Source organism: Python bivittatus, unplaced genomic scaffold (assembly GCF_059951505.1).
Source record: "Python bivittatus isolate LINGU-HERP-01145 unplaced genomic scaffold, Pbiv_v1 ctg000610_np1212, whole genome shotgun sequence".
Lineage (NCBI taxonomy): Eukaryota > Metazoa > Chordata > Lepidosauria > Squamata > Pythonidae > Python > Python bivittatus.
Window position 1 is genome coordinate 6,562,141 of NW_028277088.1, and position 16,738 is coordinate 6,578,878.

Genomic DNA, 16,738 nt, shown 5'->3' on the forward strand with positions numbered 1-16,738 from the left:
TTATTATAAATGTTATTACAGCTATAAAGGTTATAAGCAGGTTCTACTTTCCTTTTTTTTTTTTTGACATAACGAGGAATGGCTAGTAGACATGTTAGCCACCGCAATTGAGAAATATGTAAACAAAAGGCCAAGAACATAAAAAAAAAAGAACGTAGTCTGATAAGGGATTTTCAGTGGCCCTTAATGCCCTTTTCTCCTTCCGGGCAATATAATATCTGCAGGTTTTATGAAATTCCTATATGCTGTATGAACAGCAAAAAAACTTACTTGGTTTGTAAGAATTCACCAGCAGCCCCCAAATCTTATACAGCTCTATTACTGTGTCTGCTTCTGTTAAACGATGGTAGCTTTCAAGTTGTTTCTTAAAATACTGTTTTAACCTACCCTCCTCTTCTTATTACTCCATAAAACAATAGAGATGCAGTATCATAATGTTATTATAGATATTATAGTATTATTACTCATGCCTGGGCATTTATGATGACCTCTGTGTCTTTACATATTCACATGGTTTTATATCCTGCCCATTTTCATTAGTTTCAAGATAGTTTACCAAAACCATTGTAGAAAGAGTAGTTTGTTTTGGAAAACATCTTTACTGGGATTTTTGAGATTAAGGGGAAATTTCAGAAAACAATTATTGACAGTATATGTACAGAATCAGTGAATTCTCTGTTTCAGGTATGATTTTCAATGAACAGGACCAGGAAGTGAGAGATTTGGGCTATCAAAAACATGCCTTCAATGTGCTCATCAGTAACCGGTTGGGATATCACAGAGATGTGCCAGATACAAGGGATGGCAAGTAAGTTTTCATATGTTCATCATAAAATAAACACTTTGTTCCAAAAGCCATATGACATTATGGCAGATAGGGGAAGCGAAGTGACAATCATATGTTAATATATGCCTTTTTTCCTTCCCTTTTCCAGGTGTAAAGAAAAAGTGTATCCTCATGATCTGCCCTCTGCTAGTGTTATAATTTGCTTCTATAATGAAGCTTTCTCTGCCTTGCTTCGGACAGTTCATAGTGTTCTGGATCGAACACCATCATATCTTCTCCATGAAATTATTTTGGTGGATGATAGAAGTGAATTAGGTGGGAGATTCTTAAGTTTTTGTGTTGCTCTAGGGCAGGGGTCGGCAATCTATGGCCCACAGGCTAGATGTGGCCTGCCCTCTGAAATCATCTGACGGAGATCCCCAAGAGAAATATATTTTCCCAACCTACGAGAGAGGACTCTCCGCCTCCTTGGGTAGTCATTTTGCCAATGGCTTCATCAGCTGCCTTGGCGTGGACAGAGCAGCGAGTCCCCTGGAAATGGCAGCGGCATGGCCTCTGGCCCCTGCACCCAAGAAAATTGCCGACCCTGCTCTAGGGAGAGTTGGATTAAAATATGAGTTGTGCTGTAGGCTTCATTATATCTCTGTCACTGTCTCAATCTCCCCTGTCTAGAATAAGTAAGAACAATAGTACGAGAGTGCAAATATTTTAGATTTCGAGCAGTAGTTTGGTATTTGAAGCAGGTTGTTCCAACATGACTGGAAGTACTCTGACAGGATTCTAGCCATTATGGGAATATTTTGAGCTCAGAAAAGCTCTTTGAAACAGGTGTTTTGAACACACAAGAGAGACATTTTGAGTTCAGAACACTTGAGGAATGTTCAGGGCAGCTGCTTCAGGACTGAACAGAGCATTTCAAACTTGACACAGCTTTTCAAGTGCAAAATGTCTCAAATGTTTTGCACGCCACCTTATACTAGTGAATTATTTTGCAGAAAAGGCGGCAGGGAGGCACAGCATGAATGACGCAGGCTGCTTCTGGAAATGGAAAGCTGGCAGTTAAATAGTAGTCTGGTAGAATGGGGTATTGGTTGTCTGCTCCCTCGCATTTCTGATTGTGCCATGGATACTGACAGACCTTTCTGAATTCCAGTCTTTATTAGAGGAGGGATGTGTCGCTTGGATTAGTCAGCTATCCCATTTCCTTCCACAAGGAAGAACACTTAACAAGGATATTGTCACAGCTGTTGGGTTTAGTTTCAGGTTTGTTTTGCCAGCCTTTTAAAATAGAACAAATGCGAGAAGGAGCTGGAAACAGATTGCTATAGAACAGTCTTTGTGTTTCTTTCTTTCTCCTATTGTAGCCGATTTGAAGGAAGATTTGGATGTATATTTAACAAAAAATCTTCCGAACAAGGTGAAACTAGTAAGAAATGAAAAGCGAGAAGGGCTAATTCGAGGGAGAATGATTGGCGCTTCCCACGCTACAGGTAACTTGCAGCACTAATACGGACAATGCACCAAACCTATGACTTTAAATAGTAATGTTATACCTCTGTGATGTGTATTTCTGCCCTTCCTAAATCAAATTGTTGGGAACAGTGAGATTTATTCATGCAGTAAATTTACTAATGCTTGCCTCTTGTCCCATGACATATAATTTACATAAACCTATAAAAGTGTAGTTTTGCACTATAAATATGTTCACAAATACTCAGTGCTGATAAATACACGGTTGCCTCACCAGACATGCTATTGTGGCCGGAACAGGTAATTGGGATTTAGAATATTATATGATAATCTGTATAATCAGTCTGCACTGTGTATTAACATGCAGCACTGTTAAATCGGGATGTATTTATACTGTTATAAAACCTTTTCCGAATTAAAGGATAATCATCTGCCCGAATCATCTACATAATACAGTTCCATTGGGTTCAACAATATTTGTTCAGCATTACAATCTGTTGAAATTATAGTAGTGATATTAGCTCAGTTCTGGACCTAGAGGTATCCACCAAAGGGAAAACATATGGAAATACGTCTAACTGAACAAATTTCACTCAGACTTCCGGTTCAATATAACTTCCCATTTATTTTGGGGGTTTTTTACCCGCTTTTTCTTCTCCTATCAGTTACTCACAGTGTTCATTCTGAGTTTCTCTTATTCATGCTGAAAAGTGCGAGATATAAATATGTCATAATCATTCCCTCTCAGAGCAATAGGATCTTGTGTGAAGGAAGACTCTTGAGCTAATGATGTTCTCAGGAGGGCTTCTGGGTAGTGTAGTCTCTTGTCTACTGTATGTCATGTATCTCTTGTGCTTTTACTTTCTCAGGAAAGGTGCTTGTGTTTCTGGACAGTCACTGTGAAGTGAATGAGTTGTGGTTGCAGCCCTTGCTGACACCCATCCAGGAATCACGCAAAACAGTGGTTTGTCCTGTGATTGACATCATCAGTGCAGACACACTTACATATAGCTCTTCTCCTGTTGTCCGTGGAGGGTTCAACTGGGGCCTTCACTTTAAATGGGATCTTGTTCCTTTGTCGGAGTTGGAAGGACCTGAACAAGCCATTGCTCCAATCAAGTAAGATATGCCAGGACCACACACTGAAGAGCACTTCAGCTTCACTTAAAACTAGAAAAGGGGTATTGTGAGTTCCTTCAACCAAAGGTGGGATAAAAATATAATAACCTTGTCATGCCAAACAACAGACATTTAATTTTATATGGAATTTTAAAATGAAGAGCGGAGAGAAGACAATGCCAGTATCTTCGATATTTATTCTCTAATCTCCACATGCATTCCCAGGGAAACTGCTTCAGTTTAGTAAGTTGAAGCCAGAACTCTGGAATAATTCCTTTTCTAAGAAAGCTGTTAATGAACAGTTAGACTTGTTAAGTAAATAATAGCTGCTATAAAATTTGTTCTCTTTTGGTTTGACTAAGGCCAACTCCTACCTTCATTTCATCTATTAAGTTTATAGGGCCACAAGACCTCGCCCTCTGTTGCCACCTTATGAAACCATAGCATAGGAAGAGTATGGGGGAATGCTGCCTCTCCCACTTGGTTAGATTTAAATATTTTCTTGACCTAGGAAACATTTCCCTTCCTCTTGTCGCCAGGGTTTCAAATACAATATATCCATAAATATATACACCTCAAATCAGTTCTGCTTTTTCCCTTTCTTACTTCCACTTATGGAAGGGCTTGGCTTTGATAAAAGTTTTCATTTTCATCTTAGGTCCCCCACGATGGCAGGAGGCTTGTTTGCAATGGACAGAGAATATTTCAATGTGCTTGGACAATATGACAGTGGCATGGACATCTGGGGAGGGGAGAACCTGGAAATATCATTTCGGGTATGTTGGTTTTTGGATTTGCTAGTGGGCGTTCTTTTTTATTCTTGGACAATTGATGCGGGCAACTTTTAGAATTGGGAGATGTTTGCCCATTATTGTTGGGTGGTCACTTTCTGTAGCTTTGAAGACTAGTGTGAATTTTGCTTCTTGACAGTTTGAAATAGCTAGAAAGAACACGGCCAAGATGAAGTTAGCTTCCAAAAAAACTCCAAAAAGGTAAACAGCAATTCTAGAGCAGTAATTTCTCTGAAATTAGTTTAGGTAAAGCATCCATTGCAAGATACCAAAAAATTTATCTAGCATATTAGAAATTATACTCTCAAATTATTGTGAGAGTAATTGAAATATTATTTAAGGGGGAAAACAGGAAGAACTGTTATAAAGAACTGGGAGACATACAATTTATGGGGCTTTTGTTACAAAAAGACAAAGCTTGAATCTAGGCAGTTGATAGATTTGTGGAGTGAAAACAATTTGATGATGTACAGAAAGCTTTGATTGCTTAAAATGTTCTCAGTCCCAATGTGGATTATGGTACACCAGTGAAATTCAGCTGAAAAATAACTTGTAAAATAGTTATATAAAACCTCTTCTTAATGAAAATAACTTCAGTTTGTGGGAAATGAACAAATATTGGATTGCATACTATAAGAGATCCACATCTCCACTTGGTAATTTATTATAGGATGTAATAGTGTTCAAAGGTTCCTTGCTTTTGCTCCATATTATTGGAGGAATAGGATGGGGGAGAACATTAAGTTTGGAAGATAGTCGTCATACTGAATGAGATCATTCAACTAGTAAGAAGATCCAGATGTAATCCTTAGTTATGCAAATAACCAAACCTATTTAAAAACTAGATCCTGTACCTAATATCACCTGTCTTCAGTAAAAATATTTTTACTAAGTCCTTCTGTTTCCGAACAGATCTGGATGTGTGGAGGCAAACTTCTCATCATCCCTTGCTCCAGAGTAGGCCACATCTTCCGTAAAAGACGTCCCTATGGCTCTCCAGGCGGGCAAGACACAATGGCACACAATTCTTTACGCCTAGCCCATGTGTGGATGGATGAATATAAGGCAAGGCTGCCACAATTGTAATTATTACCGGGTGAGGGGCAGCTATACCTGAGTATACAAGTGAAGGGGCCAAGAGAAGAACCCAGGAATTGGGGCCACATTCCTGAAAGATCTGTTGATGTTTGCTGTTGGAGGAAATAAGTATTATTGTAGCCTCTGTTTTCAAGGCATTAGTGCTTTTGATCATTGGGCTGTGTCTGGAAATTTGGACAAATGTCATATGGGAAAGGAACAGGGGCATAAGTGATGGAAACACAATATAAAACCTTACATTTTCTCAGTAGTTTTGTACTATGTAATTTTTAGCCAGAGAAGAATTTGAAAATATAGCTCACAGAAATCAGGTTTTCCCCCATTATAGGTAGGAATTGTTATAGGTAGTCCTCGTTTAACAATCACTTGTTCAGCAACTGTTTGAAGTTACAATGTGCTGAATCAGGAGACTTACAACTGGTCCTCTGTTTGCAGCCGCCACAGCATACCCACAATCACATAATCGTGATTCGGGTGCTTGGCAGTTGGCTTACAATTATGATGGTTGTAGCATCCCGCAGTCACATGGTCATCATTTGCAACTTTCACTGCTGGCTTCTGACAAGCAAAGTCAGTGGGAAAGCCAGCAGGAGTTTGCAAATGGTGATCACGTGGCATTGCACCTAATGACTGTGCAGGATTCGCTTAACGACCACAACCAGAACTGCTGCAACTACCATCGTAAGTTGGCATGGTCATGTGATGACATGCTTTACGACTATGACACTTAGCAACAGAGCTGCCAGTCTCAGTTACCGTCATTAAGTGAGGACTACATGTATGTAGATTCTAGTTTAGAATAACTGTTATTCTCTTCATGGTCTTCAATTCTTTTGAACAGGAACAGTATTTTGCCCTACGTCCAGAACTAAGAACAAGGAACTATGGAAATATCACTGACCGTGTGGAATTGAGAAAAAAATTGAACTGCAAATCATTTAAATGGTATTTAGACAATGTATATCCAGAGATGCAAATTTCTGGGCCCAATGCAAAGGTACAGCCTCCAGTTTTTTTCAATAAAGGGCAGAAGAGACCAAAAACACTGCAACGAGGAAGGGTAAGGTGCTGTTCTGACTCTTCAGATGCTTAAATCCAAGCTCTTAAAAATGTAGCTGTGAAAATTATAAAGTGGTATTTGAAGTAAAAGGAATTATATTAGTACAATATAGCAGTTTAGCTTTAAAATAAGAACTGGTTTGAAAATCTGTAATAGGACACAGTGATTTGAATAAAGATGTATGAGTGTTATGTAGTTTAGTTTCTGTGTAGGTAAACAGTATTTAATCTTTTTGAATGTCTTCTGCAGTCTGTAATAAAAACTATAAAGGGGAGAAGGTACATCATAACCGAATGGTCAGTTGCTTTTTAATCTAGTTGTGACAGGACATTTTATAGGAGCCAGCCTATCAGCTTTGGCTGCCCCGTCTGAAGAGACAAGTAGCTTGCCTAACATTTTCTCCCTTTTGGATCAATATGATACAGCTAGAGCTCTGTCCTGTTTTCCAGGATAAAAATACACATTAGCACATTCAGCTTTTTACTGCTAGTCCTTGAGCCTGCAGCTTCTCTTAGCTATATCTAGAAGGGTGCTATGTAAAACTTTAGAAATCAGCAGAAATCAAAACGATTCCTTTTGTAGCAGCAACGGTGCTCTAAAGCTGATGACTTTTTAATCGTAAGTTCTATGCAGAGTACACTATAAAGCACAAGAACCCCTATCTTGCTAAAAAATGCCTGTGCTTTGTTACAGTGGTTGATTTCTGAAAATATTGAGCTCTTCCTGTTTTCTTGTCCACTATCCACTCATATTTAGAAGTACTGTCTCCAAATACAGTAGCTCTACTCATGTAGCTATTACAGCAGTCCTAAGTCAGTCTTCCATAAGCTTATTAAGTATCTGTTTTAAGTCAATTAAGGTAATGGCTGCCATAATCTTGTAGGGAATCGAGAATCCTGGACATAAGTTTGACATCAGGACTGAAAAAAAGGACAAAATGGTATCAGAGCATTTTAACCATGCAGGCCACTTGATTATAGATAATCAAAGTGAATGACTTTCAGTAAAATGTGTTAGTGCTACCAGACTCCAATTTTTGGCTATCATAGACTAACATGGCTCTCCTCTTACCTTACATGAAACTAGAATCCCTTAGCCCTCTAGCTGATGGATGGGTCAGAACACAAAGACTTCCTTTCTGTTCCCCTATTTAAGTTGAATTTATGTAAAATATTATCAATCCGTTTGGGATGCTTATATACCCTGAGAAACAAAGCAGTCCTACAGGGTTGTGTAGCTTGCCCATAATTAACTCTGTTTCATCCCATCTCCCTCCCCAGTACTGCCAATATATCTAGTCCTTGCTTAACGACCACAATTGGAACTGGAATTTAGGTCACTAAGTGATGTGGTAGTGAAGCGAATCATCATGTGACCAGACCCGATTTTACCACCCTTTTTGCAGCGGTCGTTAAGTGGATCACTGCGGTTGTTAAGTGAATCACGCGGCTCCCCATTGATTTTGCTTGTTGGAAGTCAACAGGGAAGGTCGCAAATGGTGATCACATGACCTCTGGATGCTGCAACCGTTGTAAGTGTGAGCTGGTTGCCAAGCGCCCGGATCGCAATCGTTACTGTGGGGGTGCTGCAATGGTTGTAACTTTGGGCACCGATCATAAGTCACTTTTTAGCACTGTCATAACTTCAAACGATTGTTAAGCGAGGACTACCTGTAGGATGGTTTGTGTTTGGCTGTGTTAAATTTAATTCTGTCTGTGCTGGACTATGACCGCTGTACTTTCAGTATAAAGTCCTGTGGGGATGGAAATTGGTTTGTAAGACTGATTTTTTAAAAAATACAATCAGTGTGCCTGCTATTTATTTATATTTATATCATCATGTTTTAAAGCCACCCAGTAATAACAGTCCTCACAATGTTCCCTCTTCCAGAAGTAATGCTTTTCACGACAGAGTGGTGCAGTGGCACACAAGGGGATGGGACGGCTTTTAAGGAGAGACTTGTGCCTCTGCATACAGTGTGTCTTTTTTGCCAAGCAGATTCTTGGCACAGCAGGATGGTGGCAAATATTAATGATACTATGAGCCAAATATTTTATGGTCCTATATCATAGCGAAATGAAGCCGAAATGTTAGATGATAATTTATTTTTGAAAAATCTCTACTCCTTCCTTGTTGTTCCTCAGAGAATAGAAGAATGTAAGGAAAGGTGACTGAAAATTTTACCTCTGTTCACATTGGATGTTCTCTTATCAGTGTGCTTGTGTTTCTTTTCCTTGCAGCTGCATCACCTTCAAACTAATAAATGTCTGGTGGCGCAAAGCCACCCAAGTCAGAAAGGAGGACTTGTTGTGGTCAGAGAATGTGACTACAGTAATAAAAATCAGGCAAGTTTTCCTAAGCCCTTGCTTTGTTTTGCTAGTTTTGATTCTCTGACATGTTCTGTTCCTGTTTTCTCCAAGGGCTGCTTTACTTCAATCATTCACAGCAAAATTGTACAAAAACAAAAGATATATCCTAGGACACCATGTCATTGTTTATTCAGATCATTTTTCTATTGGACACTGTCTGTCTATCTCATCTTAAAAGACAGTCCCAAGTATGACACATTGCAAAAGTCTATTCTAGAAGTGGTTGTGACCGGAATTATTGTCACAAAGGTATTCTACTCGAGAAAGGCTCACAACTGATACGGTAGCCAAAGCTAGGGAAAGGCCTCCTAGCCTCTGTCTGCTGATCTGGCAGTAGCTTTGGATCCAGGTGGTCCCCCAAGTCGTGGACCCACTCCTTCGGGTGGGGTGATCCTATGTAGGAGTCAGAATCCTATCAGTTTGTTAATGTGTAACAGTATCCCTGCCTTGCTAGGGTTCCGTGTCAGCCTGATTTACCCCAGCCAGTCTCGCAAAGTCCCTGACTCTGGGTGAGGATCTCCACGGCATCTCTGGCTTGGCTTAGTATGGTGATGCATAACTGTGTTTCATCAGAATATTGATACCTCACCCTAAACCGACCTATGACCTCTTCCAGCAGCTTTATGTAGATGTTAAATAGCATGGGGGAGAAAGCAAAGCTAGGGCTTAACTATTCATCCTCCATTGTTATTGTCTAGAGGTGCCCACTGCTCCCAAACTTGCAAGCAGTACAGCAAGATACTGTGGTCAGTAGTGTCAAACACTTCTGGAAGGCTTAATTGGACCAGGAACTCCACACATTTCTTCCAAGTCCCAACCAGTGTCATCCACCAGAATGACCACTGCAATTTCTGCCCTATATTCAGGTTTGAACTCTGGAAGGGATGCAGATAATTTGTTTCATCTAGGACCCTCTGCAAATGTTGCCCTACCACCTTTTCCAGATTCTTGCCCCGAAAGGGAAGATTGGAGACTGGTGGAATTCATTAATGCAGTGAGACTGAGAGATGGCATTTTCAGGAGAGGACCTAACACTGCTTCCTTCCGGATGTCTGGCACCACACACTTAAAAAAAAAAAAAGTTACTTCTTGAATCTCCAGAGACAGAAGGAGTCTGTCCCAACTGCCTTATCCCAATTCAAATCCTACATCAGTCAAGCTGCTCTGTGCATCTGATGAAGGGGACTGCAGCTCATAAAAGCTTGGCTTATGCCTTACAAAAGGCAATTAATAATAATCATTAGTCAGAAAAGGTGCTACCAGACTGCTGGTTTTTTGTCACCATTGACTAACACAGCTCTCCTCCTACAATGCCTAAGCAGAGACCGTGGACGTGATTTTGCAGATGCAGTAGGAGTGGAGAAGACAGACTGCCTCACCACTTTTATTGCCACAGTGTTGTCCTGAGTGTGGGCACATCCTCTGATCAGTCCTATTCACTTTTTGCCATCCACCATCATTGCTCCATGTTGTCTTTTCTGTTGCTTTATATTCTGGAGCTCCTAGGCAATCCAGAGAGGCCACTGGGACAATCTCATCCAGGGTTCTCGCCAAAGCTGTTTCAGAGCTTGATGAGGTGCATGGCAGAACTGCCTGCCAGATTGCTGCGAGTTCCTCAAGCATATCCTGAAAACCAACTAGATCCACACAACACTTGGGCCAAACCATTCTGATTGGTCTTCCACCCTTGCTGACAATCTTAACCAAGTGATCTGGCCATGACAAAGGAGATGGGATTCACTATCCTCCATGTTCGGATCAGATGCCACCTCCTCCAAGGTCCAACTGCTGAGCTCACTGGGAATAGGACCATGGTTGCCCTGGAGACCATGAACTCCTGAGACAATCTTTGACCCTACTTAGACTTTGTTTCATTATTTTGGCAGTAATTCAATAAGCATATCAATTCTTCTGCCGCTTTTACAGATCTTTATTATCGCTTCTACTTTTGCTTCAGGATTACTGGTTAGAAGAGGCTTGTTATACACCAGGCACATCTACTTCCAAACCATGTCTTGAGGTCTTGGCATTTTGTCTGCATCTGGGTTAACTTTAATTAGGCAGTCATTTCTCCCAACAACAACAGACAGAAGACGAAAAGTAGATGTCTTGCCTCCCTAGCACCCCGCTGCTCTCCTTGAAAATCCTGATATCCTTGGCCAATATCCTTGGCCTTCAGGATTCTCAACAGTTGATAAAAAGTGGTTTGTGAAGGAAAGCAGTGGGTTTTTTTGTATTAAAACCAGCCCAATAGGTGTACTTCTCTTGCTTTGGGAGGCATGCAGCTGAAGGTTACGCAGCCTCTTCCCAGAAGATAAGAGCCGCATTGCCTGGCTCTTTGCAGGCTGAGCCTCTCTTCCCTTGACCCGTGCTTTGTCTAAAAACTCTCCTCGTTTCCCTTTGAACGAGGAAACTTGCCAGTGAGTCCTCCCTCCTCTTCATGCTCTGCAAATACAGCCCAGGGCCTGGCCTTGTCAGGTAGGTGGAAAAGGCTCAAACATTTCTCACAAGCTTAAATACGCATTTGAATATCGTTCGCCTGAAAATGCTTATGACTAGCTGATATTTATTTTGTCTTTAAAAGGAAAAGTAGCCCTAAATCGGAGCTGCACCTAAGATTTGGTAGTAGAGTCCCTATCTAAGAGCACCTGATTGGCTGAGAGGTAGCCAATTTTGATCCTGAATATAAATGTTCTAGAACCAGCCTTACCCAACTTGGACCCCTTCAGACATGTTGGGCTGTAAATTCCATAATCCCCAGATAGCAGAAGCCTGTTGGTTTAGGGATTATTTGTGGGGTAATCTAGATTTTGTAGCCTTTCTGGAGGCACTAGGTGGAGGAAAATTATTCTGGATACAGTAGTTTAGGGCAGTGTTTCTCAACCTTAGCAACTTTAAGATGTGTGAACTTCAACTTTCAGAATTCCCCATCCTGGCTGAGAAATTCTGGGAGTTGAAGTCCACACATCTTAAAGTTGCTAAGGTTGAGGAACACGGTTTAGGGCCTTCTTCTTAGGTCAAGTTATTCTTATGACTATGCAGATCCAGCTGTTATTTGGGTCAGCAATATCTCTGAAAATTACACCCTTAAAACAGCATCTTTTCCCGGGGTTGTGCAGCAGCTGTCACCGCCATTCATTAGTTGCCAGAAAGGTATCTGCAGTTACAGCAGATTTCAGTCGTTTATTCACAAAATGACTCAGTCTTTTCTCTGTATTTCACATATTCACAAAAGGAATGGTGACTGTTGTATCGAATGTTAGTCTGAGTGTAGCACATCTCTCTCTCTTTACACACAGAGGAACAAGATTTGACCATCCAGAGTACAGTTTCATAGGTTAAAAACCTGCAATTTAGGTTTATTACAGAAAGGTAGCCAGCTGAATAAACTATAGTAAGCCATGGTTAAAGCTGTGTGCAGCTAACATGCAGATCATTAAAAAATGGACAGGAGCGTTTCTGATCTAATTTGGCATGGCTGCAAGGATGAAGGCAAAGAAGCGGTTGGTCCTTGGGTCATCTTGTAATGAGAAGCCGGGGCTTGTGGGGAATTTATAAGTTCTTTTGTGCTGTCAAAGAATGTGGCTTCTGTGCTCTGTTGGAAAAAGAGGTGACTGATACACCAAAGAAGGGCCATTGATTTTTTTCAAGTGTTGAAATTAGTCTTTTAGGTCATAATTCATTCTATTCACTCATGGACTTTCTGTTAGGTTTAAATGTTTATTGTTACAGCCAAACTTACAAGCTAGTTTGCACTGTGTGGACAAATACAAACCATAATCTGTAGATTGGCTTACATTTATGCGCAAACCGAGCTATTCTGTAGCAAGTGAGGAAATAAACCACTTTTTAAATTCCATTTTTTCTGGAATCCTTTCACTATTTCAGAAATCAACTACTATAGATTAAATATAGAACAGTGTCTTAGGTAAAGGTGTGTTCTGTATAGCATCACATTTCCAGCTTGTTCCATTAGTTGCCTTTCAGATGTGTTGAATCAACTCATGCTGAGTGGGATTATGGGAATTGGAGTCCAGCACATCTGGAGAACATCAGGTTGGGGAAAGGTGATCTGAACTTAAGTATTGCGTGAAACAAATCTAATGAAGCTGGAAATATGCCTATAAAACAAACAGATGGAAACAAGTGGCTGGGGGGGGGGCTGTTGTGGTCATCCAAACAGAAGCAGACTTGATACGACACTATTTGTTACTTGCTTGGTGTATATTCAACTTACTACACTGCCCTTTCATTCAGTGTGTGTATCTGTAAATTCTAAAAATATACAACTAATTTTATTAATTAATGGTAAAAAGTATCAGTTTGGAAACACGAACCTGCCAACCAAGCTATTTCAGTAGGCTCTGTTCCTGTTCAACAGCAGCTATTTCTGTATTAGAGTATTTCTCGCCATTCCATCTGGATGGTGGGAAAGGGTCACAGAAGCAGAAGTGACTTGGTTGGTTTGCTAATTGCATAATTTCCTTGGGTAGCCAATGTCATGTAATCTTAATAAAATTGTAGTAAGGAATAGTAAGTTTTGCTCTAAGGGGGAAAACATAAGCAGGACATGAAAATGTGGTGAAGATACCGTCACAGTGGAAGAGAGGTGTATATGGTTGTCTCTCACTTTAGGAGTTAAATCATCTTTAACTCATTGATTCCTAATTATCCTAAAATATTCATAATCTGTTGTCTTAGGTATGGGTTTATAATGAAGATCATGAGCTGATCTTAAACAACCTCCTGTGCTTGGATGTATCTGAAACTCGCACTTCCGATCCACCGCGCCTTATGAAATGCCACGGGTCAGGAGGATCTCAGCAGTGGGTACTTGGGGTAAGTGAATTTTGGCCAGGATGAATTTCAGTCTGTAAGGTCTAGCTCTCATTAAGTTTATGTAAGCTTCAGAATTGTCTGTTTATGCATGGATTAGTTCCCATTCACAGAGACTGTTGAGAAAACTAGATATTCATGAGACTGCACAGCTGTAACCTTAACCTGGCCATGGATCTTTCACAAGGTAAGGCCTCCAATTAGGAATGCGCCCCATGGACAGAATAGGTTTTGTCCAGTTTGAGGTTTTTGAAGGCTTAGATCCTTGTTTTTCAGTACACTGATATTTTGATTGTGGTGTTATTACTAATTTCCGTTGGGGGTAGGACGATGCCATAAAAGTGCCTAGGCTTCACTCACTAATACGAAGTGGTCATGGTCTAAATCTGGAATCGTGAAGCGGAAATTCCCACATGGTATTTTAATTTTATTGCTGACTAATAAATTTATAGAAGCAAAATCTACTTGTTGAAGAATGAAAGGTGTGTCAATAACAATCTGTGCCTGTAAAAACTGGATGAGTAGGTTTACATGGGGAAAGGGAAAAGCTTGGAATATGTATCTGAAGTTGGTTTTTTTATGCTGCCATGATGATGTCAAAATAATCGTTTTGATAAATCTTAGTTCATTCAGACTGGAATATTAAACAGGAGCTGGCCCAGGAGCCCCTAAGTAATCCTATGAGGCTGCCGACAGGAATGACCTGCTGCAAAAATAGGTTTGGAAGGGTTTTGTCTCACCTGTTCCTTCTCTCTCTGCAGAAAAACAATCGGCTGTATCAGGTGTCGGTTGGGCAGTGCATGAAGGTGGCTGATCCACTTAATCTCAAAGGCTACGTCAGCATGGCCATTTGCGACGGCTCCCCCCTTCAGCAGTGGCGTTTGGAGAGCTGAGTGCCGCCTCAAGGAATGCCCACTTCCGCAGTACCTCTTAGCGAGCTGCCTCTGGAAGGCTGGCAGTCCTTGCTGCTATTTCCATCCCCGAACGTTTAAAGGAAACTATTTTAGGGATGGTTAGAAATCACAAAGGTCTGCAGTATTCAAGCGGAATAGAAGCTGTCGCGTTCCTTCCCCAGTCTCTCTGCATGAGCAGAAGTGCGGTTACATTCCTTGGAGTTCAACAGTATATGGAAATATTCGGAGTAATCATTAGGACAGTGTAATTAAATTAGCGAATGCATTTAATGAAGTGGGCCTAAATGGTCAGAAACCTACCTTGTTCTGCCAGTATTTCTTGCAGAAGTATTATGGTACTCTTTTTTTTTTCATTTGAACTGATAGCTGGAATTATTTGACTGATCTGGGAAAAAGTATGTTTTAGCTTACCCCTTTTTGTAAATAATTTTATTAATTTTAACGTAATGGTTAATTGTGCATCTGTCATTTGTCCTGTAATATTTAAACTAGTTCAGGATGTCATTTTGATGACTCTGGAGACCATCCAAGTAGCATGTCTGCTCCAAGGCAGCCCCCAACGCTCCCCCACCCCCCAAAGGCTCTCTTGTGTGCCAGGGAACCCTCAGGGAAGCCCACAGAATATGAGTGGAGGAGCTGTAGTCTCAGAGCAATGTTTCTCTCACGCTGGCTGAGGAATTCTGGGAGTTGAAGTGCCGACATCTTAAAGTCGCTAAGGTTGAGAGAGACTGTGTTAGAGGATGATTAATAAACGAGGGGCAAAGAGCAAGTGGCTTATGCAGGGAGGGACGGCCTTTCTGTTCTTGCGAGGCACCTTGGAATGCCACAATACGAAACGTTACGTTGCTTGATACGAATTACGTTGCTTGATTTTTGCCATACCTGGTACTTCCCCATTTCTCTGTGAAGGGGTTTAAAGAAAAAAAAAACTTTGCTAAGTGCTTAAAAGTTACTGATACACGTAAATAAATATTGGTGAGAAGCTTGACTTTGGTTTTGGACCAAAAACTTTCATTGGGAAACCTGGTCCTTAATTTATGCAGTGCAGGTTTAAGGCACGTTTTAAGGATGTTGGTGTTGCAAGAGGTATAAAAGATTCTTATATTCCTTTTTACAAATCAGGCAGCATAGGGAGTATTACATCTACAAAAATGCTTATGATTTATCTTTGCAGTTTCATGGAGAGAAAACAAGTATCAATTTTTATATATTTTGTATTGCATTTTTTATTATTAACACTAGGTGTTATTGACACTCATATTAGCAACTGTCCCATTGGTCTCTAGTGTACATTAAATACTTGGGAACCTTACTTATCCTGTTTATGGTTGTAACTTTTGTAACAGTACTTTTGATTTTATTTTAGTGAAACCAGCCATTCTGTTTGCGGTAGAAAGCTCTCCCTAGTCCTCTGTTTATCAGGTTACCTAATACAGGTAGTCCTCACTTAATGACCAGAATTGGGACCAGAATTTAGGTCGCTAAGCGATGTGGTCATTAAGCAAATCACGTGACTGGACCCAATTTTAAGACCTTTTTTTGCTGTGATCGTTAAGCGAATTACTGCTGCCATTAAGTGAATTGTGGTCATTAAATAAGGCACATGGTGATTAAGCGAACACCACGTTCCCCACTGATTGCCAGAAACGAGCTGGGAAGGTCGCAAATGGCAATTGTGTGACCCCGGGACATTGCAACCGTCATAAGTGTGAGCTGGTTGCCAAGCAACCGGATCACAATTACGTGATCGCAGGGGGCACTGCAATGGTCATAACTTCAGGCACCGGTCACAAGTCACTTTAGTGCTGTTGTAACTTTGAATGGTCACTAAACGAACAGTCATTAAGCGAGGACTACCTGTAAGAGTTTGCAGAATCAACTGTGGTATGTTCATATGATCAAAAGCTCTGAGAGAGAGGGCTATAATGATCTCAAATAGGCTTTTTTTTATTCCAAAGAATAGAGCAGGTTATATAGCTGGTAAGAATGTCCGGAATGGGAAAAACTTACTTAGAGCTACTAACATGATCACTGATTAATGTAACTTACGCTAATGCATAAAATATCTGCACAATTATGTTTCTGTACTTTTTATATTACATATGCACCTGTCTTCATAGAATCAGGATTTGGGTACAGCATTGGGCTATCTAAGGTATCCTCTTAATGGCGAAAACAGCCTCTTTGGTGTATCCCTGGAAGTAATATATTCAGGATGTGCTGCATCCTGACACAAAGGAAAATATTAAAGTATTTATAGATGTAAAATATTTTATTTGTAAATGCCGATTTTC

At 40.5% G+C, this 16,738-nt stretch overlaps 1 protein-coding gene across 7 annotated transcripts in view; it reads left to right on the plus strand.

The window, feature by feature from the left end:
- Positions 1–15,432, plus strand: part of GALNT11 (polypeptide N-acetylgalactosaminyltransferase 11) — a 28,108-nt gene extending 12,676 nt beyond the window's left edge. For all 7 annotated transcript variants that reach the window (XM_007433225.3, XM_025169856.2, XM_025169855.2 and 4 more), the window contains 10 exons: positions 685–808; positions 936–1,102; positions 2,152–2,277; positions 3,127–3,376; positions 4,035–4,152; positions 5,080–5,232; positions 6,107–6,325; positions 8,566–8,670; positions 13,396–13,533; positions 14,292–15,432. In XM_007433225.3, the coding sequence (XP_007433287.1) occupies positions 685–808; positions 936–1,102; positions 2,152–2,277; positions 3,127–3,376; positions 4,035–4,152; positions 5,080–5,232; positions 6,107–6,325; positions 8,566–8,670; positions 13,396–13,533; positions 14,292–14,423 (1,532 nt within the window). In that variant the 3' untranslated portion in view covers positions 14,424–15,432. The remainder of the gene's footprint in view (positions 1–684; positions 809–935; positions 1,103–2,151; positions 2,278–3,126; positions 3,377–4,034; positions 4,153–5,079; positions 5,233–6,106; positions 6,326–8,565; positions 8,671–13,395; positions 13,534–14,291) is intronic.
- Positions 15,433–16,738: the final 1,306 nt, after the last annotated feature.